Source organism: Rhinolophus sinicus, linkage group LG01 (assembly GCF_036562045.2).
Source record: "Rhinolophus sinicus isolate RSC01 linkage group LG01, ASM3656204v1, whole genome shotgun sequence".
Lineage (NCBI taxonomy): Eukaryota > Metazoa > Chordata > Mammalia > Chiroptera > Rhinolophidae > Rhinolophus > Rhinolophus sinicus.
In genome coordinates this window covers 58,668,063-58,693,254 of record NC_133751.1, presented here as the reverse complement: position 1 = coordinate 58,693,254, position 25,192 = coordinate 58,668,063, and the positions used below count along the sequence as shown (strand labels likewise).

At 35.1% G+C, this 25,192-nt stretch overlaps 1 protein-coding gene across 16 annotated transcripts in view; it reads right to left on the bottom strand.

Annotated features, from left to right (window-relative positions):
* The window catches only part of LRCH3 (leucine rich repeats and calponin homology domain containing 3), a 102,535-nt gene that overhangs the window by 6,705 nt on the left and 70,638 nt on the right, over positions 1-25,192 (bottom strand). For 3 of the 16 annotated variants that reach the window (XM_019723651.2, XM_019723654.2, XM_019723655.2), the window contains exons 11-20: positions 23,846-23,897; positions 23,313-23,462; positions 19,933-19,983; positions 18,123-18,176; positions 14,250-14,321; positions 10,613-10,667; positions 9,994-10,101; positions 8,554-8,672; positions 7,778-7,915; positions 3,238-3,315 (exon numbers count right to left, since the gene is read on the bottom strand). In XM_019723651.2, the coding sequence (XP_019579210.2) occupies positions 3,238-3,315; positions 7,778-7,915; positions 8,554-8,672; positions 9,994-10,101; positions 10,613-10,667; positions 14,250-14,321; positions 18,123-18,176; positions 19,933-19,983; positions 23,313-23,462; positions 23,846-23,897 (877 nt within the window). The remainder of the gene's footprint in view (positions 1-3,237; positions 3,316-7,777; positions 7,916-8,553; positions 8,673-9,993; positions 10,102-10,612; positions 10,668-14,249; positions 14,322-18,122; positions 18,177-19,932; positions 19,984-23,312; positions 23,463-23,845; positions 23,898-25,192) is intronic. The other 13 variants (XM_019723656.2, XM_074330500.1, XM_074330491.1 and 10 more) reach the window with 7 other exon arrangements.

Genomic DNA, 25,192 nt, shown 5'->3' with positions numbered 1-25,192 from the left:
GGAGGAGGAAAGGCTAATAATCAGGGAAATTTACTACCTGGAAGCCAGGTGTACTGAATGATTTGGTGTTCCTCTAAAAATCAAGTCAAACCCATCTAACCAACTCCAGTTTACTAAAATGTACAAAATGAACCTACAGCCTTAAGGGGCCTTAGAGATCATCTAAACCAGGGGTGTCCAAACTTTTTTCAATGTTTTTCACCAAGGGCCATACGCGGGAAAACACACAAACAGCCGGGCCACTCACTCGAGGTGAAGTAGTATTGCCTCACCTGGTTTATTTAAGTAAACTAAATATATTTTTGGAATTTGCTGCGGGCCAGTTAAAAAATGGATCGCGGGCCACAGTTGGCCTGCGGGCCGCAGTTTGGACACCCCTGATCTAAACCCTCTAGTTCACAGATTAAGAAATTAAATAAATAAAACATTACTGGACTTGATAACAGGAAAATATTCTTTAACACATAACATATAATTCTAGGACATAAGATATTGGACTCAAATAGAATTTTTACCACCCATTATAGTTTTGTGAATGTAATGTATTTAATAAAAGAGAATATCTACATGCCCAACTTTATCGGAGAGTTTTAATAATCATCTTACTCTTCAATGTTTCGCTCATAATTTAACTTGTAAACACTTTAAATAAAAGTTACACTGAGAAGGGAAATTGTTTGCTCTTGACATAGAATATTCTTGACATAGATTCTGATATTAACATTTAGAATATTAAATTTTATATTACACAATTTCAAAAGTGATTATTATTACATCCCTGATTTTCTTTACAACTCAAACAGAGAAAGTGGGGATGTTTAGGGAAGTCAGAAGGTCCAGAAGCGGGAGAACAGAAGAAGAAGAGGGGGCACAGCTGTCTTCTTTCCCTTTATAGCAAAGGGGACCTGAGTGTGAGTTTGAACTCACGCATTTGTGTACTTATTCATTTTTCCTTCACTTTGTTCTAAGCAAATGACTAATATTTTTTTAGCAGAAGTAGCAGCATAACAGGAACCTATCTATTAATAAAAGCGGTGGTGGTGGTAGAGACTTGGTTGGAAGGCAGGGGAGAGGAAGAGGTGGCCAATGTGGAATGTCCACTTCTTCTTTCTGGTGGGGATGAGGGAGAGGAGGAAGGATGTGTCACGATCCTCAGTCAAACCACCCAGTCTTTTAAAATTGTATTGTTTTCTATCTCCTGCCTTCAAATAGCACAGCTCTGATAGGAACGGGGTAGGCTGTTAACCACTGCTTGGCAAATATTGAATTAAATACATGCTTTAAGGCACACTCGTTTTGTATTTTGCTGACTGATGGCAGGCAACCTTCTGAAAGAATTTCAGTGTATGGACTTGAAATCTGAGACAGACGATGGGTCTGTGAAGTCCCAAGTACAGGTACAATGGCTGCAAACACTGGTAAACAGTACTTTTAACAGGTTTGATTAGGCTAATTCTGCTAACATGTCCCCCTGTTTGGGGCTGCTTTGGGCACTCTTGTTTCTAGTGCCTCTTTTTAATCTCTCACATCTTTTCTCTGGTTGCCATTGTCTGCACCAACCCATGCAACACGCTTTTGTCCAGAGACATTGCGGTAGGAGTTGGGGCAGGTAGGTCCTGGGCATGCTTGTGTCCTGTGCGGCTCAGGCAGGAGCAGCGTCAGTGGACGGGAGGGAAGCACTGAATGTTAACGTGTAGAAATGAATATTAAACCTGACTGTTAAAATGGGGAAAAAAGGCATGCTATCTGTTTAGAAATCTTACAATGCTCTTTTAATGTTTAAAAATGATTTGTTCTAAGGGAGATGAGGAGCCTTTGGAAAACTATGTAAAAAAACGAGAAATTTTCTTTGTATTTGTTCACAGGAACAAAAAAGGTCCTTACTAACTACCATTAAGTGTAAATTTCAATTCTTTTTATAATTCAGCTTTAAAAAAATGTGAAAGAAAAAAGTTAAAAATAAATAGTAGCATCACAATCTACTTAATAAAAGGAGAAAACACCATGGGAATTCACACTAACTAATGCAGATGATCTGTGAGCTGGGCTCTTTCTCTTCCATTTTGCAACACGTGAAAGAGCTGAGAGAAGGTTGCTTATTGGATAAGTGATGCATGCTGTGACCTTCTCAACTCATGGTTAGTTAAGATACAGGAATGGTGAGCTGGATAAAGAGAGAGTCACTGTTGTGAATGGGCTTCACTTTAAGAGAAATAGTGGAATTGTTGAGTCCAGGGGCCAATTGTGACTTCTGACAGCTAATTAAGAAGGACATAGAAGAATCATGTTTTTATCCTTGAAGGTTGGACAAAATATGATGACAGGCACTGTAATGGTTGTGGCTAATGAAAAAAGTATCAAATGGTACCAAGTTGCTTATTTCTTTAAATTTATATATATAATTTCATTAAATATAATATTTCTTAAGAGTACCAGGCTGAGTTGGTTTAATATAATTGTTTTTTAAAAGGGTAATGAATAAAAAGTGTATCAAGTTCATGTCCCTTAATCACATCTATAAAGTTTAACTTTTTGTACTATTAAAGGGCAATAACTGAGGAAGCTGGAGGCAATAAATCACAATAGCAGGATAAGTACCTAGAAATGGCTTCTTGTGTGCTAAATTCCAAAGTATTAGAGCTTAGTGGAAAAAGTGGGGAAATCTGAACAAAGTCTGTAATTTAGTTACCGGCATTGTCCCAGTGTTTGTTAGTTTGGATGACCTACTATGTTTATATAGATGTTAACCATACAGGAACTTGGGTGAAGTGTACATAATAACTTTCTGTGCTACTTCTGCAACATTTCTCTAAGTCTAAAATTATTTCAAAATAAACATTTTTAGAAAGTATTAAAGCAAGCGTTAGAAAAACTGAAGCATTCTTAGTCTGGGATGCCCTTATTTTGAAGCACATATGAGGATGTATACAAGTCAAACAGCAAGTAGGAATGTTTAGGAAAATATCACAGTAACTATTTTTGATTACTTAGCATTCATTTTTACAGTATATTTAAATTTATGTGTATATGATTTCTTTGCTTGGTCCTTGGAAATAATTAAGGAAAACTGCTCAAAAGAATATTGATTGACTCTAGTAACACACAATTATGTTAGTAATTACCAACTTAGTTCAGAGCTGGTCCCATAATATTTCAGATACTTGCATTTCTGAAAGATTTTAGGAAAATAAACCCCAAGTTTATTTAGACAAGATTAAAAAAATTGAAATTTATTACCTGAGGTACACCAATTTTTCTGCAAGCTTCTAGAAAATTCTCCACATTTCGCCTGCATTTTGCCATTGTTAATTTAGGCTGCCAAGGAAGAAAAACGTGGTGTTACTAGCGAAGTTTTAAAACGTTTGCTAACTTTAAAAATATTCTTGCCAACTGCTTCATAAACTCAACACTAGATCAGAGGGTCAGCAAACTTTTTCTTTAAAGGATCAGATAATAAACGTTAGTCTTAAGGGCCATACAGTATGTTGCAACTACTCAATTCTGCTAAGAGCCTGAAAGCAACCTAGGCAATATATAAACAAATAAGTGGGACTGTTCCAAGAAAGCTTTGTTAATACAAAAATAAGTGCTGCCTTGGACCATAGTTTGCCACTCTTTACTTCAAATATTTATATTTTTTAACTTTTTTTTTCTTACTTCAAATATTTGGCTTTGATTTTTGTAAGGCAAGTGCTAAACACAGAAAAATTTTAGGGGGATAGTTTAATTTTTTTTCCATTTTAAAACAATATACACTAAAGAAAATTCAGAAGACTAGTGAGAAAATTACCCACAGCCCCATCATTCAAATATAATCATAGTTAACAATTTGGTTCAGTTTTTTTTAAAGATATATATATATATATATATATATATATATATAGGCTTAAACAAGACATTTATTTTCTCAAATAAAGATCATTTTTTATAAAGTCAATAACCTTTGCTCATGAATACACTGCTTGTGCATGTCTCTCTACTCAATGGTAGTTTTTTAAAACATTTGAATTTTAAAAGATTGGACTAAAAAACTTATTTTTCTGAAAAGATCTCTAACGACTAGAAACACAGAACTGCATCCCATGACCTAAAGTTGTGGTCAAGTTTTTTTTTACATAGAGGGTTATGGACTGCAATTTAAGAAAGAAATATGAATTCCATTTCCCAGAATGATTACCAAACTCAACTGTTCAAATTCATTCGTTAGTTTACAGTATGTTTGAACATCAGGCATGGAAGCCAAACATTTGTAGGGACTTTGACCTAGAGTTTTTATAAATGTAAAAGCCTGTACCATCTCTAGAAAACAAAAGTTTCACTTTTAAATATCTGGGTTTTCTTCAAAGATGTAATATAATACTCTGTCATGAGAAGAGGGAAAACAAGGTAAATACGCATACGTAATAGTGGTTGAAGGTACTACAATCTTGGCCTGAAAAAGGCAGCCTGGGCTAGGATTGGCTTTGTTATAAAAGATAAAAAGGAAACAAGTGGGAAGGAAGGAAAGTAATCATTTTAAAATTGCAAATTGAAAAACTTTCAGAAAGGTCGAGAAAGAGGATAGAAATTAGGTTTCTATGGGAGCACCCTTTCTTGCCTATGCCAAGTTCTGCTATAACTGAGGTTAAAAGTTTTAAAAAAGAGTGAAACACAGATAGTAGAATCACAATTGACTTAACAGGAAGAGAAAAACAATCATGGGGTTCACATTGGCTAATTCATACTGGAGCTGGGCCCTTTCTCTTCCACTTGTTACGTGTAAAAGAGTAGGTTGTTCATTAGAAAAGTGATGCTGCGGTCTTCTCAACTCCTGGCTAAGAGGGAGGCAAAAGTCACTGTGGTGAAAGCTCCTTGAAGAAGGTGGGCAAATAAAACAGAGAACTGCTTTCACCTGGAAGAATTTTCATTGGCTAGAAATCCTCCCTCATATACCAGTTTCTCATCTGCTTGTAGAAATGGAAGTAGAAACAATGTAACTAGCTTCCTTTTATTATGAAGGGACCTTAGCTTAGCAAACCAGGACCCTGATCTGAGTTTGGGAGAGAAGGCTGGGGGTGTATGCACAGGGGCGCTATAGATGAGAGACTCTAGCAAAAGAAGGAGACCTGTTCTACAAGAGAAAGAACCCTATGTTTCTGCAACTCCACAATTCAGATGCCAACATCTATGGGAGGGCAGAGTAAAATAGCTCTAACCACATAGGTAGAAAAACAACTTTGTTTCTGTGCAAAGGAAAGGATAAAAGGATAGAGTTCATGTTGCTAAGTTAGAGACTGGTCCAGAAATCACCACCATCTCAGACAAAAAGAAAAGGCGGCTCACAATAATGATCTTGGGGTCTCACTCAGCATTGTTTCCACAAAAACTATAAGCATCCTAAGACATAAAAAGTGTGTGTATGTGTGTGTGTGTGGCGGGCAGTAGAACAGAAAATTTCCTTTGAGATTTCCTCTGCACAGAGCACACGTCTGACTTGAGGAAGGGGAAGAGGAATGGGGGGACCATCATTTCTTTCCCCACTCATTCCTTCCCTTAGCATTTATCTCAATTCCAGGGATGTAGGTGTTGCATAATTGGGATACAACTCTTTCTTATAGTCTGATGAAACGTTGTGAATCTACTCTTGACAAGATTCATGAACACAATTTTAGGGAGTTCAATGTGTTTTATTTCTCTAAGTGGTTAAATATTTATAAAATAGTTTCATTTTTCCCATATGTATTTTACAATCTATATTGTAAAGCACTGTGTTCTGATGATAAGGTAAAGAACCTCGGTCACTCTTACTCTCAAATTCCACTTTCTACATTAGCTCCTTGCTACTTTCTAAGTATTTCCTCTGGAAATGAAGAAGGACAGATTCGTCCTTTTTTAAAATTATTAAATGTGTTTTTTCTTAACTCAGTTGACAGAAATGTGGAAGAAGGCGAAGTATGAATCCCCTTTCCCTGACTGGCACTGCCAATGGCACATCAGTTCCTATTCTCTTAATCACCACCGTTAGGATCAGAACCAAGTGTTTCAAGTCTTTGGGAGCAGTTAACTTGGGAGCACTCCTGCTCCTCTCTGCCTTTCCTACGTAAACCTGAACGCTTGTTTCCTCAGGTCACTAAGTAAAAAGTGGCTACCTACTTTGCGTAGAAACAAATGTATGACTCTTGTTTTTGGATGTGCTACAGGGGAAAGAGCCATACCAGCCTCTTGGGACTTTGGTAACAAAGCAGCTTTTACACTTAGGAGAATAAAGGTCCGTGGGAGGGATAAATGATTTGCATCTAGAGAGGTAGCAAGGTGAAAATCCAGAAGCGGCAACCTATAGGCCTAGACATAACTACAATGTAAGTAAAGAATTTGTATCAGGAAATGCCTGCTAACTAACCACAAATGACCGAAAATGAGATGAGTCAAATCTTTTGAAAAGGTTAGATACTGTTAATCATGTTATAAATGTAGTTTCCATTCAGGGCGTCACAACAATCAAATGCAATATGGGAACTTTGATTATATCCTGATTACGTGAGTGGATACTGAGGAGGAGAGGGAAAGCAGTGATGAAAGATATTCTTGGAACTGGGAAATTTGAATATAACTTGTAGATGCTGTTGGTGCCTCACCCAGTGTCCCTTTCCCTAGTCTGTGCACCTATCCTCACCTTCTACCCCCACTCCCTGCTGGCTGCTAATGGCTCACAGCTGTCCCCTTCTAGTTTCACCCTGATCCCACAGGGAGCAACGAGTATGAATCATACCATGCTCCCACCTTGAGGCAGGGAGCTCATTATCAGTAAGTCATTGGCTATAGGCTATGGGGAAAGGCAAGGTGGCCTGGGACAATTCTCTGAATATTTAGGGGGTGAAGTGTTATATTTGCAACTTATAAATGATGTAGTTAAAACACACACACACACACACACAGAGTCAAAGCAAGATGGCAAAAGGAGATAAACGTCAGATCTAGGTGGAGGCTTTAAGAGTGTTCCTTGTATTATTCTTTCATAATAAAAATTTGTAGGAAAAAAGGGAGTGTCAACCCAAAGTTTGCTCCTTCTTTTGAGGGTTACCACCCTGATTCTGACATTCAGATCTGACCAGCAGTCTAAAAACCTGCCAGTCACCTTGAATGCATATTCTCCCTTATTTTCCACGTGAGGTTGGCCACTAGATCATGTCAATTCTACTCCTGAAATAGATTCATTATTCTAAAATGCAATTATAACCATATTATTCCCCTCAAATTGTTCCAGTGTTTCTCACTGTCTACATGAAAACAAACACTTGTACCTCCCTGACATGGAACATGAGGCCACTGTCACATGGCCTTTGGCTTACTTACCTCTCTAGCTACCTCTCCGGCCCTGTGTACCCGCACCTTGTGCGTGATCTATTCTGAACAACTTAAGAATTCCTTGACTATGCCACGCTCATCCTCATCTTCTGACTCTAGGAATTCTATGCCCAGAATCCCTCCTCCCTCTCTGTAATGCTGATAAATTCCTACAGTTTAACTCTTCTGGGAAGGCTTTCCTGAACTCTTCAAGCAGAATTAAGAGCTTGTTTTTTTGTATTCCTATAGTACACCTCTTACAAACCTCTCTTCTAACATTTATCACACTGCTGTAAGTTATTGTTTATTGCCTACTTTTTCTCATAGAAGTAAGACTTGGGAAAGCAGGAACTGGACTATTCACATTTGTATCCCTAGCGTGCTGCACAATGCCTGCCATTGTACTTAATAAATGTCTGATGACTAGCCAACATTTTTAACATTACAAACTTACTACAGCTGGTGAGGGGACATGAATGCTTGGGACAGATCGAGGCCGCACGTGATTGGCCAAATGGCAGAGAACAACACCATCGGTTAGAGCTGCTCCGAGATCACAAGGCAGAGACACTTTCAACCGGTGCTCGATATGCTAAAGGACAGGAAGACATGTCACATGTTAACGGAAGAGTGGCTGACATATAGGACACACTGGACTTACAATGGAATATATTTAATTAGAAATCAAAATAAAAAGCAAGTAACTTAAGTACCACAATCCCTATTTTATCCTTCTATCTTAAGTCAGTAGGTTATGGAGATTGATTACATAAGTATGGCAGCCAGGCCACGGTGGTGCAAAGTACCACAAGAGAAATTCATTTACAATTTCCTGATTAAAAAAACAAAACAAAACATTAGATTTTCTTTCAACTCCAAAATAAAATATACACTATATATGATGTGTGATATGTATATGTGTACATACATGTAAATTATTATTACTCTTAAAAGATTCCTTTACAACATAAGGCAGAAAAACATTTTAAATGAGTAGGGCTAAGGATTAAGCTTTATAGAATAACCCATCTCATTTTCTTAGTAAGTAGCTGTAAAGAATTTCCTTAATAGCAAAATTTCTTTCACTTTCATCACACAATGGGCAACACAGTATACAATGGGGACTTGCTTATTCTATTAAAAATTATAAGTCAAGTGAGTAAGTGATTGCAGGATTATGGGCTATAGCAATATCAATGAAAAAGTGTAATTCAACGGTAATGTACACACTTTCCGCAGTTGATCTATTAATTCCAGCTCTTCTTCTCTCTGCCTTGAATTTTGTCTTGTTATGGAATCTGCAGAATCAGTGGTAGGTGCAGAAGATGAAAGAAGGGGTGAAACATGACCTAAAAAACATGAGCATGTAAGACAGAAAGGCAACTGCCAGTGCCAGAAAAAAAATTCAATTGACCGGATCTGTTTCCTTGCAAGTATAGCACTTTGTACTTCTGGATTAACTCTTTAAAAAAAGTTTTTATTCTGGAAATTTTCAAATATACACAATAATAGGGAGAACAGTATTAAAAAACCAACAAATGTCCATTACCCATTTGGCTCAACTACTTTTGAGTGATTGATTATATCCACTTAATGTTTTTATTGAAAAATAACAGAGAAAATTACAAGTCATAAGCAAACAGCTCAATAATTATCATGACAAAGTGGACACAACCATTATCAACACCCAGAAGCCCTTGTCAAGCTCCCTACCCACCAGTAGCCAAAGCTCACTTCCAACACTACAGGTTCTAATTATGGACTTCCTGACTTCTAACACCACAGATTAGTTTTGTCCATTTTTTAACTTTCAATAAATGAAACCATATTTATGTATGTATGCTTTTGGGTCTGCCTTCTTTTGATCAACATCATATTTATAAGATTTATCCATGTTGTATATGTTAATTTGTTCATTTTCATTGCTTATATGGTATCCCATTGTATAAATATACCATAGTTATTTATCCATTCTATCACTGATTCATTCACTTTGGGGCTATTATGAATAATGTTGCCATCAATACTTTTTGTACATATGTTTTAATATACGTGTACATACTACAGAAAGCAAAATTCCAAATCATAGTATGTACAAATGTTCAACATTAGATAAGATAAACACTTTTCCATACTAATTTACAATCCCACCAACAGTGTGTCTCTGGTTTGATTTTAAATCTCACTGTAAGTGCATCTATCAGTTAGATAAAAGTACTTATTTTAGACTTGAAATGTTTGTTTCGAAGTCCAAGTAACTTTTTTGGGGACCAGGCAGAAATTTGTCATATTAATTAACAGACACAAGAACTAAGTAGATTTTTAAAAATTACTGATTGATTTCTTTAAGAACATAGAAAATAGCTTTTATCAACAGAAAAATCTGAGAAAGAGCTCATTACAGAGAGGACAAACATTCTCTGAAGCTCTGAAAAAGTATTTTATTTGTTCAAATACTATCACCTACTTTTAGGTGCTACTAAGAAACTTTTGAATTAAAACAAATTCAAAACAAGAGTCTCCTACTTTAATGTCAGTGAGATCACAGATAACTGCAGAGTTTAAAGCTTTTGCAAAGGTGAAATCTCAAGGTAGAAGTTTCAAAGCATGTAACAGTTAATGTCATTGTATAAAGCCTCCCAGGGTCCCCTTTCAGTCACCACCTCCTACCTTTATTTGTTTCTGCCCTGACAGCTGCTCGAAAAAGGAAGCTTTCAGGACGCTGGGGCTGGTTTCTCTGGATAGCAGCAGGAAAAGAATATGCAGGGGAATGGTGAACTAAATCAGCATAGAAAGCAAAATTAGATTAAAGGAGATGGAAAAACATCAACTACAGTAACAGACACATGTCACAAAAGTTTGATAAATGGAAAATAAAGAAAAAATCAAATTAAAAATGGTAATAATGTAAAAGGATATTTTTGTTTATTAATACAAAATTTGGTACAGAAAAACAACCCTGGCAGCAGGAAGGCTGCTTATATGTAGTAATAATTGCCATGTTATTTTTGGTATATCAATAAAGGCAGAATGAATGCTGATATATCGAATATAGTCTCTGCAAACCTACAGCACTGCTAGCTCATGCTCATTTGTTCATATCAAATGGCTGAGTAGTTGAACAACGAGTTGAATTAAAAAACTGAAAATGTGTAGAAAGTTCTAAATTTTGTGTCTAATTTCTCATTTTAGAAAAGGAACCCACAGTTCTGTAAGAACTAATTTATCAGGAAAATCCTGGTAAAGAATTATAATCTTGATGTGGGTAACTGCACTTTGTGTCTATTACCTGTTTCTGTTGTAGGCGAACTTGATACTGTCAGAACATTAGATCTGTCATCATTCTGTGGGGAAATAGAGACATATCAATAATTACTACTCAAGAAGAGGATTCTCCACATTTATGGAAACTATGGGATTAAAAAGGAAAAAAACCATGCAACTCTCCTTAAAAATTAAGTCTAGAAATAAGAACTTGGTATAATAATTTTGTATGTTTTTTTTTTAAGGGCAAACCTTTTATTTAGTTCTATAGAATACAAGGTTTATGTAATGCATTATCGAAAGATAGTCCTATTATATAAGAGGGCTTTCCTATGATTGTGAAAAACGATCATCCTAAGGCAGAAAACTTTATTGAGAAAAGTATAGGAGAGAATAAAATTTTATTTTATAATAGTATTTTTCTGGTATAGTTCCTAAAGTATTTTTACCTCCCTCTGAAGAATAAAATTTAATGTGTTAAGAGTGATGAGGTTTTCTTCATTTCAGTTAAGAAATAAGGTGTTTAAAGATGATAGATAGCTGTATTTCCAGACTTGTATTTGAGTCTAAGATGTTTTTAATTCATTGAACAAAGAAATTGTAAAAAGGAGGAAGAGCTCACTCAACTGGTAAAGTTTACCTAAAAAAAGGGGAAATGTGGTTAAGCTAATTTAAAAAGAAGTGTTCGCTGGTTGAGTTAGGGATTTTTTATTTTTATTTTTTTTTTATCATCAAAGTTAGGGATATTAAAAGACTTGGCAGGGCAGTAGAATCAAGAAAAGCTAGAATAACAATTTTTCAGGCCTTGACATGTAGTTTTACTCAATAATTTAAATATAACCTTATGCTACTAAGACACATTTTTGAACTAGCAGAATGACTTAAACACACACATATGCACACATACAAATACACACGCACACACACACATTTGCTCCCATGCTTCTCTCCCTTTTGGTTGGGTTTCAATATTTTCAGAAATCTTTCCTCTCTAGTGGAGTTGGGTCAGATGAAATGAATGATGACAGGGAATTTTACTACTAAAATAAATAAGTAGAAGCCATGTTGTTCAGAAAATTCTTGGACTAATCTGGAAGACAATTTGTGGTAACCATTCCTTGTTTTGATACTCTTAGGTTGATAATTAAAATGTAAAAAGTAAGCTGCATTCTTGAGTAAAGCAATGTATTAAATATTTATTACTGAAAAAGGCAACATGTTCAAGTTTATAGATGACAATAAAATAAGTTTAGAATGTTGAGAAGAAATGGAAATTCAAATAAATAACAAATTTAATCTAAGCCAACAATAGGAACTAATGAAAGGAAGGAACAGACAAATGAGGCAAAAGCTGGATATTTTTATAAGGAAACAAAAGACTATTTTTATTTTCAAGGAATATGAGATAGGAAGGAAAAAACTAGTTAGCCAAACAAAGACCTGTTCAAGGACCAAAGGCACAAGCAGAAAAACATAAAAGTAGCAATTATTCCAGATACAGAGGAAAAATATTTTTAAAAAACTTAAGGGTGGCCAGTTAGCTCAATTGGTTAGAGCATAGTGCTAATAACACCAAGGTTGCCAGTTCGATCCCTGCATGGGCCACTGTGAGCTGCGACCTCCTTAAAAAAAAAAAAATTAAAAAGACCCATTAATAGGAGTTAGGCTAGAAATTTCAGCATAGTAAGGAACGAAACAATAGTTAATAGGCAGTTCTATTAGATGAGAAGGGAAGAGCTGACAAAAATTCCACTGATGGCAGCAAATGTTTTTTACCTCCAAAAACACCAAAAGATAATACACAGTTGGGTCTAATGAAAAACAAAACCAGAATAGAGGGGACTTGTAAAATGGTGATTTTTGAAATGTACTTTTATCAAAACTATAAATCTAACTGACCTGCATTCTAGGATACTAAAATAATTGATGCAAATCACTTGTAAACCATTGACTGTATTTGAGAACTCTTGGAGAAATGGAAAGCAAAAAAAGAGAAAAAGAAAATAGACAAGAACTCAACTTTTATGCCTGGCTTAGCAACAAAATAAATAAAATCATGCCTCAAAATCATGATTTTATATAACTTCACCTGCTGTAATGGATACCAAAAAAATAAAGACTATATCTTTTTAAACTAATCATGTGAGAGTACAGCAGGTCTGACAGAAAGTTTGAGTTATCACACAACTTTTGACACAATCACTTTGGCCTTTCTCATCTATGATTCTGGGAGAGAATAAGCCCCAGTGCCCTAAAGTATCCCATGAGTGTAATGAATTAACTTCTCTCCTATACATCTAGTATGGTACTAGGTATACCCCTTCCTTGAGAGAATTTTACAAACAGCCCCTCAAATAATTTTCTGTGTTGTTCAAATAAGGAACCTAGCTGAGAAAGGCTAGCAAAGGGTTAACACAGAAGGGAATGATAAAGTTTTTCAGGAGACATCCAAGTACCCGTAGCATCCGAGAGGTTTGTCAGGTTTACAGATGTTATAAAGTTGGGGTGAACATTTAGAAGGATATGATGTACGAATTTGAAAGTATTCTGGTAAATTAGAGAAGTATTAAGCAAAAAAGCAAACTTAGATATTTAGGAAAACAAAATACATAAGATGTAGAAATTATCATTTAGAAGTTCAATTAAGACATTTGAGAATTATAGCGGATACTGAGCAAAATGAATACCAAAATGGAAAAAGCCAACTTAACGCTGAGAGTTAAGACATGTGAAAAACCCTTATTTCATGCTTAGCACCAGGGATGCATTTCTTGCTGGGGACTGGGGAGCCAAAATGGAAGGCAGAGAACTTGTGAAAGTTCCTAAGGATTGAAAGGCTGGGAAAGACCTGTAAAAGGATCAGTTAATTCAGGGAGAAGATAAGGGTGGCATTGTAGGAGTTTTCAAATATAAAGATTCTCACATAAAGACTGCTATTTACTAGAAAACCACTCTGGAAAGAAAAGAAGAAATAAGTATAAACCAAGGAGGACAGACAGAAGTTAGAAAAGGAAAGAACCTTCTTGACAGTGAGGATTACTAATCATTTCTATGTGTCATGATAACAAATAAGGAATTACCATTCCTAGAGGCCTTCAAAAACTAATATGCTACAGGTTCTTTATTTAGGCTTCCAGGCCATATGATCTCTTGTCACAACTATTCCAACTCTGTTGTTAAGCACAAAAGCAGCCACAGATAATACAGAAACAAATGGGAGTGGCTGTGTACCAATAAAACTTTTACCAAAACAGCATAATGTAGGGGGTTTGGGCAGTAACAGTTTTGGGGACTTGGATTCAAATCATTTTGCATGTACATTAACAACAGAGTGAATATGACATTATATATTAGCCAAAGTAAAATAATAACTCCAAACAATAACCAATGATTAGAAAATTAGAATGACATGTCAAATCAGAATCTGAATATAAAGAATTAACGCAAGGCTTTATGACTGTTTCTGACATGATAAAACTTTAAAAAAAATTCAAGTGAAATTAATGTTAAACTCAAATAGTTTCATAAGCTTAGGTATATTTCATGCGATCCTAGATTTCAGATTGCTGCTGTTAGACCAATCCATTAGAAAATTTAAGACTTCCACTATATACCCCCCTCCCGCCCCAAAGTTCCTGGTGAATTACAGCAACAAAAGATACCTTAAGAGGCATGAAGGCAGAAGAATGAGGCAGGGTAGCAGCACAGCCCACTTCATTCAACCCTGACAGCGACTGAATTACAAAAGAGAAAAAGAAACAGAAAGCGGCATTTATGTTAGCAAAATGTCACGCAGGCAGGAAGGCAGGCAAGCAGATCTGATCAGTGAAATTAGAAAAGGAAAGGTCACTGACAAACTTTCAGATGGTTTACTAAAATATTGATAGTACAGAAAGAGAACACTTGGGGGGTGGGGATAATCCATAATTTATAAAAAGTTTTCCATCTATAATAATTCAAGCTATTTCAATACCTCATACATCAATCAAGAAATGAAAGGCAGGATATATTAAAAACAATTCTATTTAGAAATAAAACTCAGAACATCAAAATTTGTTTAGCAAAATAGCCTTGAAACTAATGAGTTCTATGTTGTTTCTATGACGGGGGAAAAAAAAATCCAGTTACAGAGCTCATTTAACTGAGAAGAACCAACATGAATAAGAACAATATTTTTCAATATTAATCCAATTTCAGTAAATCCAATAGCTTTACTATCATTTAATTTAATGGCTCTGATGTGAGAAGACATGGCATGAGGGTTTTGTATCACACTTTAAGGATGAACCAGCACTTCATTTCTACCTCTGTGACAGTCCAAATGACCTACAAGAGGTTAAGTAGAATTTTCCTGTTCTTTAAATCCTTTATCCATTCTCTAACCTATATACAACTAGTTAGTTATATTATAGTGTTAGAAGTTACTGTACAGAATTTGCTGATTAGAGATAAAAGCTGCTCAAGACATGACAATTTTTTTCATTTGCCGGGGAGCAGAAATCAGAGAAGACAGGACTTTCACAAAGGGTGCTGGATAATTGTACCCATTAAAACAACAAAATGACAAAGGCTTAATGATATCAAAGGCTTTATAAGTTAAATAATTTTAAGAAATTTAAATTAGGATCACCAAGATCTGAATTATGGGATAGATGAACAAGAATACACGTGGATGTTTAGAAGATAGAGTAAGTGATCAATACAATAAATACAACTGTATTTTTAATGAGTCAATAGGTAGCAATGTCTCTCCTTCCCACCCCCCAAAAAATCTATGTAACACACACTGCAGCATAGTTTTTCTTAAGGCAGAAAAAAGTGAAGAACGAAATTTAGCAAAGAACAAGACTGTGACTACAGTAATACAATGTGTATGCTTCACCTGCTTAGATTTCCTGGTCCTCCTTACAATCAAATGTACTGGAATTACTGTTAATCTCAAAATATAAAAAGGCTAAAAGCCACTATTTTGGCAAAGAAGGAAAGAAGGAGTGGAGGGAAGAGGAAGCAAAATGAGCCTAGGCATGGGCTAGTATTTATAGATGGGATATAGATGCAGATGGGAAATAGATGAAAGCTACAGAAGCCTCAAGAAGGGCAGCCCTAAGAGAATGTTAGTATAATTGATATTAAACATTACTAATATTTATTTCGAATTCTGTATTTGAAGGTCTTTAAATCAAATTCAACATTTACTTTGCTATATATCCCATCAGACTTTTACATCCAGAAACAATTCAATGAACAATTATTAGATGCAGAGCATTTACGTGTTCATTCAGGAAATATTTATTGAGCATCTAATATATCAGGAACTGTGACAGGGACTGAATATACATACAGTGTTTCCCTGAAAATAAGACCAGGTCTCATATTAATTTTTGCTCCAAAAGACACATTAGGGCTTATGTTCAGGGGATATCCTCCTGAAAAATCATGCTAGGGCTTATTTTCCAGTTAGGTCTTATTTTCAGGGAAACACGGTAGGTAAATGCAAGAGTGAAGATTCCTGGGCCTGTGAAACTTACAGTCTAGTAGTCTAATAGAGGAGAGAGATAAAATAATAAATATCCACCTAAAAGTACTCTGAGGAAAAAAAGTAACAATGGAGACATAAGCTTGACTTAGGGTTGCAGAAAAGCCATTTTAAAGATGTGACATTTAAGCTGACACCTATAATGAGCAGGAATGAACCAAGAGGTATAAGGCAGGAAGGGAGAGGCACTCCATGCAGAGGGAGAGGCATTTGCAAAGGTCTTGAGGTAGGAAAGGGTTTGCTATATTTGAAGAGCTGAAAAATGCTGGTGTATCTTGAGCCCAGACATGAGAAAGACACAGTAGCCAGAATATGTAAGAGTTTATAGGCCACATTAAGAAGTTTGGACTTTATTCTAAGGAGCTTGTAGGCCATGTTAAGAAGTATGGACTTTATTTTACCATATGAAGCCACTGAAGAGTACTTTTGAGATCAGAGGTATGATTTAAAATATGACTATTTTTCATAGTGTTGGACATAGTTTGGCATGCAAAAATATGTGAGACATAGCCCCTGCTTTCAAATGCCATCTCATTTAGGTGAGACATGAATATGATTAACTAAAATACAAGTGTATATGTTTTGAAAATGGCTGAAGGCGATTTCAGATTTCATGCTAAGGGGATTTTGTTGTTTCTTCAATTTCCACTTTTTCCTTGAAAAAAAGTCTGAGGACTCAGACTTCTATCTCTTACTATATGTGCTATTAAATCTCATCTTCGTTTCCTAAATTGTTTTCACTTATAGTATAAGAGGCCATACAGCATGGTGTTTAATACAGGTTCTCAAGTCAGCCAGATGTAGATTTGAACCTAGCCTGGCACTTACCAGCAATGTGACCTTAGACAAGTCACTTTCAGGACAAGACGTTCTTGTGCCTCAGTAGTCATTTGTAAAATGATGGTAAGTTTAACCTTAACTCTTAAGGTAGCTATGAGGAGTGAATGAGATAATTCTGGAAAAGCATCTGAATCATCACAGGCTCTCAATATTTTTCTGTATTAATTAAAATTATTAGTTGCTTCTCATGCCAATTAATTTCCACTGAAACTCCGGAGGCTGGTGGTTATGTTTATCTATAATACCTCCCAGTTAAAAAGTGCTTTATCCATCTCAAAGGAAATGATGATTGCTTGCAGAACACACAGAAATTTGGACAATGGAAGTTTATGTAATAGGAATCTCATGCTGAAATACGCAGTTCATGCAGTGGTATGCACAACAACGGCAGTTACTAGCACGTAAGACAGGAATTGCTATAGACGGCAGACTTTTGAACTGCTAGTTTTCAATACTACTGTGAAAAAATAACATAAAACATGATGGGAAAAGCAATTATGTAAATGGTTAGAATTCTCTTTTAAGGCCAATAAAAGTAAGACTTTCAATAAAGTTCTCATGTTATGCTCATTTTCAACTGATGAAACAGACAGTAAAAGTAAGCCAGTGTTAAAAATGATCAGTAGATAGCATTCCAAGATAATGCTTCCCTGGGTTTAAAAAATGGGCATGGAGAGATAATCTTGAGATATATATATTTTTTTAAGGTTGGGATTTTCAGTAGCTTAAGATAGATGCTAAGACAGGATGCCAAATGCACAGTTATGTAATTAGCATCATGGAGTAAGGGAATCCATTTAACACAAAGGTGACTAATGAGACAAATTAATGATTAATAAAGGAAGTGCATCTGGAATTAGAAATGACATTTAAAAAACTAATATATTATGCCCTTTCCTCCCAACACACATACAAAGCCAATATGTTTCTCAATGCAAATGTTTTACTTTTGGAAACACTAACAAAGATATGTGAATCATAGCTGCAGAACTGGGTAAATCATAAATAGTAATGTAGGGAAACAGTTCTAGCTATTTGTAAAGCAGTAATGATGCCGAGCATGTTTTATGGTATTTAGGTCATTCCTGAATGAAAGGTACGGCAACTATTCTCCAATATCTAGACACAGCAATTTAAAACTTTTGTGCAAGGCTCTTACCACTAACAAGGCACTATCATCAGTGTGCTGAGACCTTCTGGATGGGAAGGGACACTGGAGAGGTGGAGAAAATGAAGCAAAGTCAAAAACAAACTACGCACACACGTGACGTATTTCACAATTACACAAGCAGAGACATATTAAGACACACTTGTGAAGATGCCAACATATATGATCACATTCACTATCATCTGGAATTCATGTACCATGATAGGTAGTAAGTTGATTCTGAGTAATGATTTTCTTCTAAAGCACCTAAACAACTTCATATATGATCTTATTGCCTCAGTGAGGGGACAGAGATTATTCTTTGGTCACAGAAGAGAAAACAAGTATAGATGGAGCAGTAACCTAAGCATTTGTGGTCATTTAGTGAGCCAGTGACAAATTAAAAAAAATAAACTCAAGAGTCATGATTTCTAGTCCAGGCATCGCTTCGTTACCTTTCTCAGAATGAACAAGAGTATAACTGGAAAGTTTAAAACTGTTATTTTCTTGAGAAGCTTTAAATAATGAATTCTCCAGAATGACCATCAAGAAGGAAATGTGGTGTAAAAAAGGGAACAGTGCATTAACTTTTCAAACTTTAGTTGTCAAAAGTTTTGTACAGAATTATTACCATACGAAGAAAAGACAACTGAAAATGCTTAAGTGAATCTTTCAGGTATTATACCAATGCATAAGTTCTCATATAAATAAAAAAGTAGTTATTATATGTCCAGTAAGATTTTTAAAACCTTATAATCGATATTTTAAAACATTCTGAACAACGCATTTTTAACATTCCAGAAACACTTGTGCTTTAAAAACACTGTGCTGAAAACTGATGCTCCTAAAGCCCTGTACGTGTGGTTTTCAAAAAATTTATTTTACAAAAAGCAAACTCAAGGTTCACATGAAGTAATGTCTTTATGCATGTTTTTAAGAAATGATCATAAATTGAATAAATGAAAGGGCAAAGATAAAGGAAAATGGCTAATGGAAAGCCAACTACAATAAAAATATTCATTTAGTAAGCTTCCTGATCAAAATAGGTACATAAATTTTAAAAAGTTTAAGCAGTTAATTTTACATGTTAACTTGTAATGAAAATATACTACTTAATATTATAAAACTAATCTGTACAAAGTATAATCAATAACATACACACTTAGGAAATGATCAATCAAGCCGAAATACTATGTAGGGTCTTGTTTTTTTGAATACCGATACCATTCACCCTCTCAAGACTCTCTTTCACTATACTGTGTACTTCGAAAATGGATGAGGGAGCTGATACCCTGTTTCCCCAAAAATAAGACCTAGCTGGACCATCAGCTCTAATGCGTCTTTTGGAGCAAAAATTAACATAAGACCCGGCATTATATACTTTATACTATATACTATACACTATACTATACTATACTATACTATACTATACTATACTATACTATACTATACTATACTATACTATTAGACTGGGTCTTATAGTAAAATAAGACCAGGTCTTCTATTAGTTTTGCTCCAAAAGATGCATTAGAGCTGATTGTACAGCTAGGTATTATTTTCGGGGTAACACGGTACCTCTGGTGAGGATGGGGAGGGAAATAAATAACCTCCAGGTGGACCTGTATAGTTTAAAAAAAACCTGATCTACAGATTCTGATAAACTCTCTGGCCAGTGTCTTCTCCTAATGAGTAGAATTTTGTGAGGGGAAAAGAGAAAGTGGCAATATATTGATCACTGAAAACACACAATAACCACATGCCAAATATTTCATTTCTATTGCAATAATAAAAAATTCCAAAGAAAAGCTGATTATAGACTTACCTCGCCACCTAAGGAGAGTTGTTGTTTTTGTGGACTGTGTGTTGCTTTTTGCTATAAACCCCCGACCCCCCAAAAAAAGGGAAGTTGGTTAGAATCTGGAACACTAGAAATGATAAACTGTTATTTACTAAAATAATCACATTAATATTTGTATCTCTTGTGCATAGTATTTTTTTAGATTTACTGGTTAGAAGATGTTGCCCTTTCCCTTAAACGGCTTAGAATTTAAATGAGGAAAAGCAGTAAAATGACAAACAATATTTTCATGTCTATAAATAGAAATTAAAAACTGTTTTATATGTATATGCATACAAACACAGTCACAGTAGTTATCTCTCACTATATTCTCTCAATGAAATCATTTTCTTTTTCTGTAATGGCTTCAAATATCACTCTAACGCTAACAGCTTTAGCTCTCCTCTATCAGCCAAATTTCACATTTGCATTTTCAACTGCCTGTGGAAACACTCCACTTGGAAACACCACTGTCACCTCATGTTCAACACATCCAAAAACGAACTCACAATTTCCCATACTAACTGGCTCTTTTCTCCAATTTGCTAATTTCTATTATTATGTCAAATAATAATACAACATCTGCATAGTCACTGTTTTACAATGTGTTCTTACATACAGTACCTCAAGTGATCCTTCTTACTTTGTGAGGTAAACAAACATCATATCACAGTCATTTAACGATGGAAAATTGAGGATGAGAAGTCATGTGATATGTGCAAGGTCGCAAAGTTGGTAAGTAGCATAAATGAGATTTGCACCTATGTCTTCTGACTCCAAATCCTACATTCTTTCCACAATGCTAGACTCCCATTAAAACCATTCTTTTAGCCTCAAAATCTTGCTTTGGGGCTTTTTTTTTTTTTTACTTAACTTCAATGATTTCTTCAACATTCACTACATATCTATGATGCTTCTCTTGAAATCTCTCTTATAGTTAAAATTTTAAATCCATGTGGTAGTAGGGAGAGCAGTACTCACCATACTAGTAAAAGTATTAGATGTATCCATAATAATTCTGAAGAAGTTAATATTTAACAGTAAAATATTACATATATGAGGAAACTAAACGCACAGAATGGCTCAATAACTCTCCAAAAGTCAAGCACATACTGAGAAGCAAATCTGAATTCAAATTCAGATATTTCTGATTCTTAGCTCTTACCACTATGCAACACTACTTCTCTTTAGGAACCTTAGAAATCATCTAATTTTATGCTTTTATTTTGCATCCTAGTCTAATTATTGCAATTATTTTCTATTTTATTTTTCTCCCTCTTTCTTAGTCTCTTTCTAACATGTTCAACATCAATAGATTAGTTTTTCAGGAGTACCTTTCCTCTTATGTTTTGCTCCTGTTTAAGAACTTAAAATTGTTCTCTTCTGCCTAACAGATTAAGATCAAACCCTAATCTGACATTTAATCAAGACTGTCTACAATGTCATTATCTCTTACTAGCTATATGACTTCTACAGAAGGCAAGCTACCATCTTTTGCTGTGCATAATGCGCACCCATGTTTTTGGTCCAAACTTTCAGGGAAAAATAACATTTTTTGTTTTAATTTTTTAATTCAAATTTTTATTTGTTTAAATTTTGGTACTTGTTTTTTTTTTTTGCATGAAGGAATTTTAGTATTTATTTTTTAACATATTATGATGCAAGAAATTTTATGTTCCGGTAACAAATTTACGATATTTACGCATTACAAAAGGCCAAGAACTCTTTGTTGTTGCAAGTTCTTCGTAAGTTCAACAAAACTGATTATTGTATTACAGGTATTAGTCTGCATAAGGGTATCATTATTGATTTCTAGAGTTACACTTTTAACTCATGAGCATAAATAAAAGAATTAAAAACATTTATATAGATACGGAATTAGTACTACCCATGTATAATACGCATCCTTATTTTTCCCCTCACAAATTTGGGCAAAAACGTGTGCATTATTTATAGATGGCAAAATATGGTAAATGAGTTAATTTATGTAAAATGAATAGAACAGCACTGAGGACATAGCATGTGTTAGCCATTACTATAACTGAGAGTCAGTATAGCATTGTGGTCATAGAGTAGGGTTTGGAGCCAGCCTGCCTTTTTTTTTTTTTTTTTTAAGAAACTTAATTTTCCATCAACCTGATTTCCATTTCCTGTTCAGCTTGTCTTGATTAGAATCCTTGCTCTGCCACATACTAGTTGAGTATTTAACCTCAGGCAGATTGTTATCCTCTCTGAGTATCAGAAATCATCATCACAGGCTGATACATTTGAAAAAATTAAGAGAATTTATCATGTGAATGGTACTTAAAGAAGATGGTCTTTGGCTAGAGTTTTGAAACACAAGTGAGAAAGCATTTGGAGGATAAGAGTGATTCATTCATTCAATCATTCGTTTAACAAATATTTATTGAGCTTTACTACAGGCTAAAACCTGCTAAGACCTAGGGACATGGCAGTCAATAAACAAGACAGACATGGTCCCTGTCTTCATGGAATTTACAGATAAATGGGGGAGAGAAAGAGAGAGAGAGATCAAACAAACAAAAATACAAATAATTATTTAATTATGAAGGAAAAATCCAAGGCAATTTCAGAACAAAAAGATTTAAGTAATATAGGCAAAAAAAATAGAACCCAGTTTACATGCAACTGTAGAAGCTGCAAAATATTTAAAAAAAGTATTAACAGGGGTTGTTAATTGAGTAAGTGTGGAAAGAACAGAAAGTAAAGAAGCAAAGGTGATTCTGAAGTATTAAGCCTATGAGCCTTTCAAATTTTGGTAGAGTGAGGAAGTTAGAGATAGGTTCAGATAATAATAGTTTATATTTTATGGCACTTTCACTTTCATAATATTGTTGATCTTTACTAATGCACTAAAGATTGAAAAAATGGCAGCTGGACAGTAAAGTGATATGTCTAACGACAGACTGCTAATTAAGGGGAGACTACTGTTCTAACATCACTTCTAATTGTCCTCAGGCCTGTCTACACGTGGACAATTAATCTAATCACAAGTAGGAGACAGTTACACTATTTATTCAAGATTCTTCACAATGAGGAAAGAAAGCTGACATTTTAATTAAGACAACAAAAACTGATAGCCTTGGGGAGGCCTGTTAGCTCAGATGGTTAGAGCATAGTGCGACTAACACCAAGGTTGCCAGTACGATCTCCATATGGGCCACTGTGAGCTGAGCCTCCTTAAAAACCAAATAAATAATAAATAAATAAACAAATAAATAAATAAATGTAAAACTAAAAAACCAGAAAAGCAAAAACAACCAAAAAAACCCGACAGCCTCAGCAAAATAAATAAGCACTTAAGAAATTTTAGGAATGTCATTAAATGCATTCAAAGGACTCACTCTGACAAAGTCCAGGACAGCATCTCTCTGAATCTGCTTGGTCCGTATTTTCTCCTCCTCATACTGCAGGGCAGCAAGCTGTGCCTCTCTCCGAGTGCGCTCCACTAACTGTTCTCTTCTCCGATGGAGCTCCAAGTCTGGATGTGATAGCTGGAACAAAAGTCAGTTTGTATACGCAAGTGGGGATAAAGATCAACTTATCAATATTCCTTCCTGCTGACCCAACTTTTACTCTGCAGTCACCTAGCATTCTTTAAATGTGTTTATTAATAATCTTTCCTCATCTTTGTACTATGTTCTTATGTGTACTATAAAGCTATCCTATCACGTGGATAAAGATTTATTTTCTCTCTGTATCTAAAAACACTGTTAGCAAGCATCAGGTACACATGTTATATTAGTTGTACAATCAAGGAGACAGGTAGTGAAGTTTACAGATCTCTGGCAATTACCGGTAATTTAAATATTATAAGAAAACCATCTCAGTTAAAAAAACAAAAAAACAAAAAACTGAAGGAGAAAAAAAAATTTACCTGATTGTGACTTGGTGATAGTGACAAGAGAGAAGATGGCTCAACTGGAACCCTGACCCAAAAACGAAAAAAAAGAAAGGAAAAACTCTTTGATAAGCCAGACAGATATATTAAAGATAAGTAAAACTTCATTGTTAACGTAGCTTTTTATTAATCAACAGGCAAACTGTCTAGTCAGCACTGCAAGACTAATGCATTTTGCAAACTTGAGCCTGTCATTAAACTAAGCTATACGAATGCCTGATGTCTCCAACTCATGTTTCACGTGATGATATCACTGATCCAGCTATAGATACCTAACAACTGTCTGTGCCAGCCAGCACTGACAACAGTTACTGGAGATCACTTTTCAAACTATCATTTCTTTATACCACAAATAACTATTATCTTCTTTACTACGATGAGTGAAACAAGATACATGTAAATGGAGACCGTTTTTTATACAAAGCCATTTTATCAACAGAAATCTGGAATACTACAGAACCCGGTAAGTGGACTTGTAGAGCACTCTTACTCTCATTTTCAATTGATGAAACAATTTTAATAACAAAAGTGAAGATTCTGTTGATTTTCATTTCTAAAAAAAAGATGAAAACTAATTCTTACAGTTTGGTAGTTATCTTTTCACTGAACTGGATTTAGTGTTTCAAGTCTCTGTTATTCCTCTGTGTCTTTAAAACTAACAATGTTGAAGTAGTGACTCGTTGACATTTAGGACCTGAAATTTTAAACTATGATTATTAGGCTAGCAGACTGATTTAAATGCATTAAATCCGTGTGTTATTAGGAAAACAAAAACAAATCCCCCAAAGCTCCAATAGTTTCTTATTACCTACTAACTATAATACCAATTCTTCAAACTGACATTCAGGATGAGAATCCTCTTTAATAAACATACCCACTATGGAATCTTGTTTTCTCTAGCAAGGTCTATTCAGTTATCATATATTAATTCCTTACTTCAAACCCTTTCCAAAAATCTCAACATATGGAGATCTTCCTCTTAGAAAAGGTCTTTTTAAGAATCTCACTTTTCTTTAAAATTGGGATTTCTGCTGGTTGTATAAACCCTGATTCTCTCCCCTTTATTCCAAACTCTCATCTAACTGCTTCCTTGATATTGCACTTGGATGTCTAGTAGGCATGTCAAATAGAATGTAACACACTCACCTCACACTCTAAGCTTGCTCTGCTTTGTTCAGACTTCTTAGTGTTCCTTAAACATACCCAGCACGTTCCTCCACCAGGGCCTCTGCCTAGACTGTTCCTCCCCTCACAGCCACAGTGCTTGCTCCCTTGCTTTTCAGGTTTCTATTTAGATATTACCGCTTCATATAAAATTGTTCT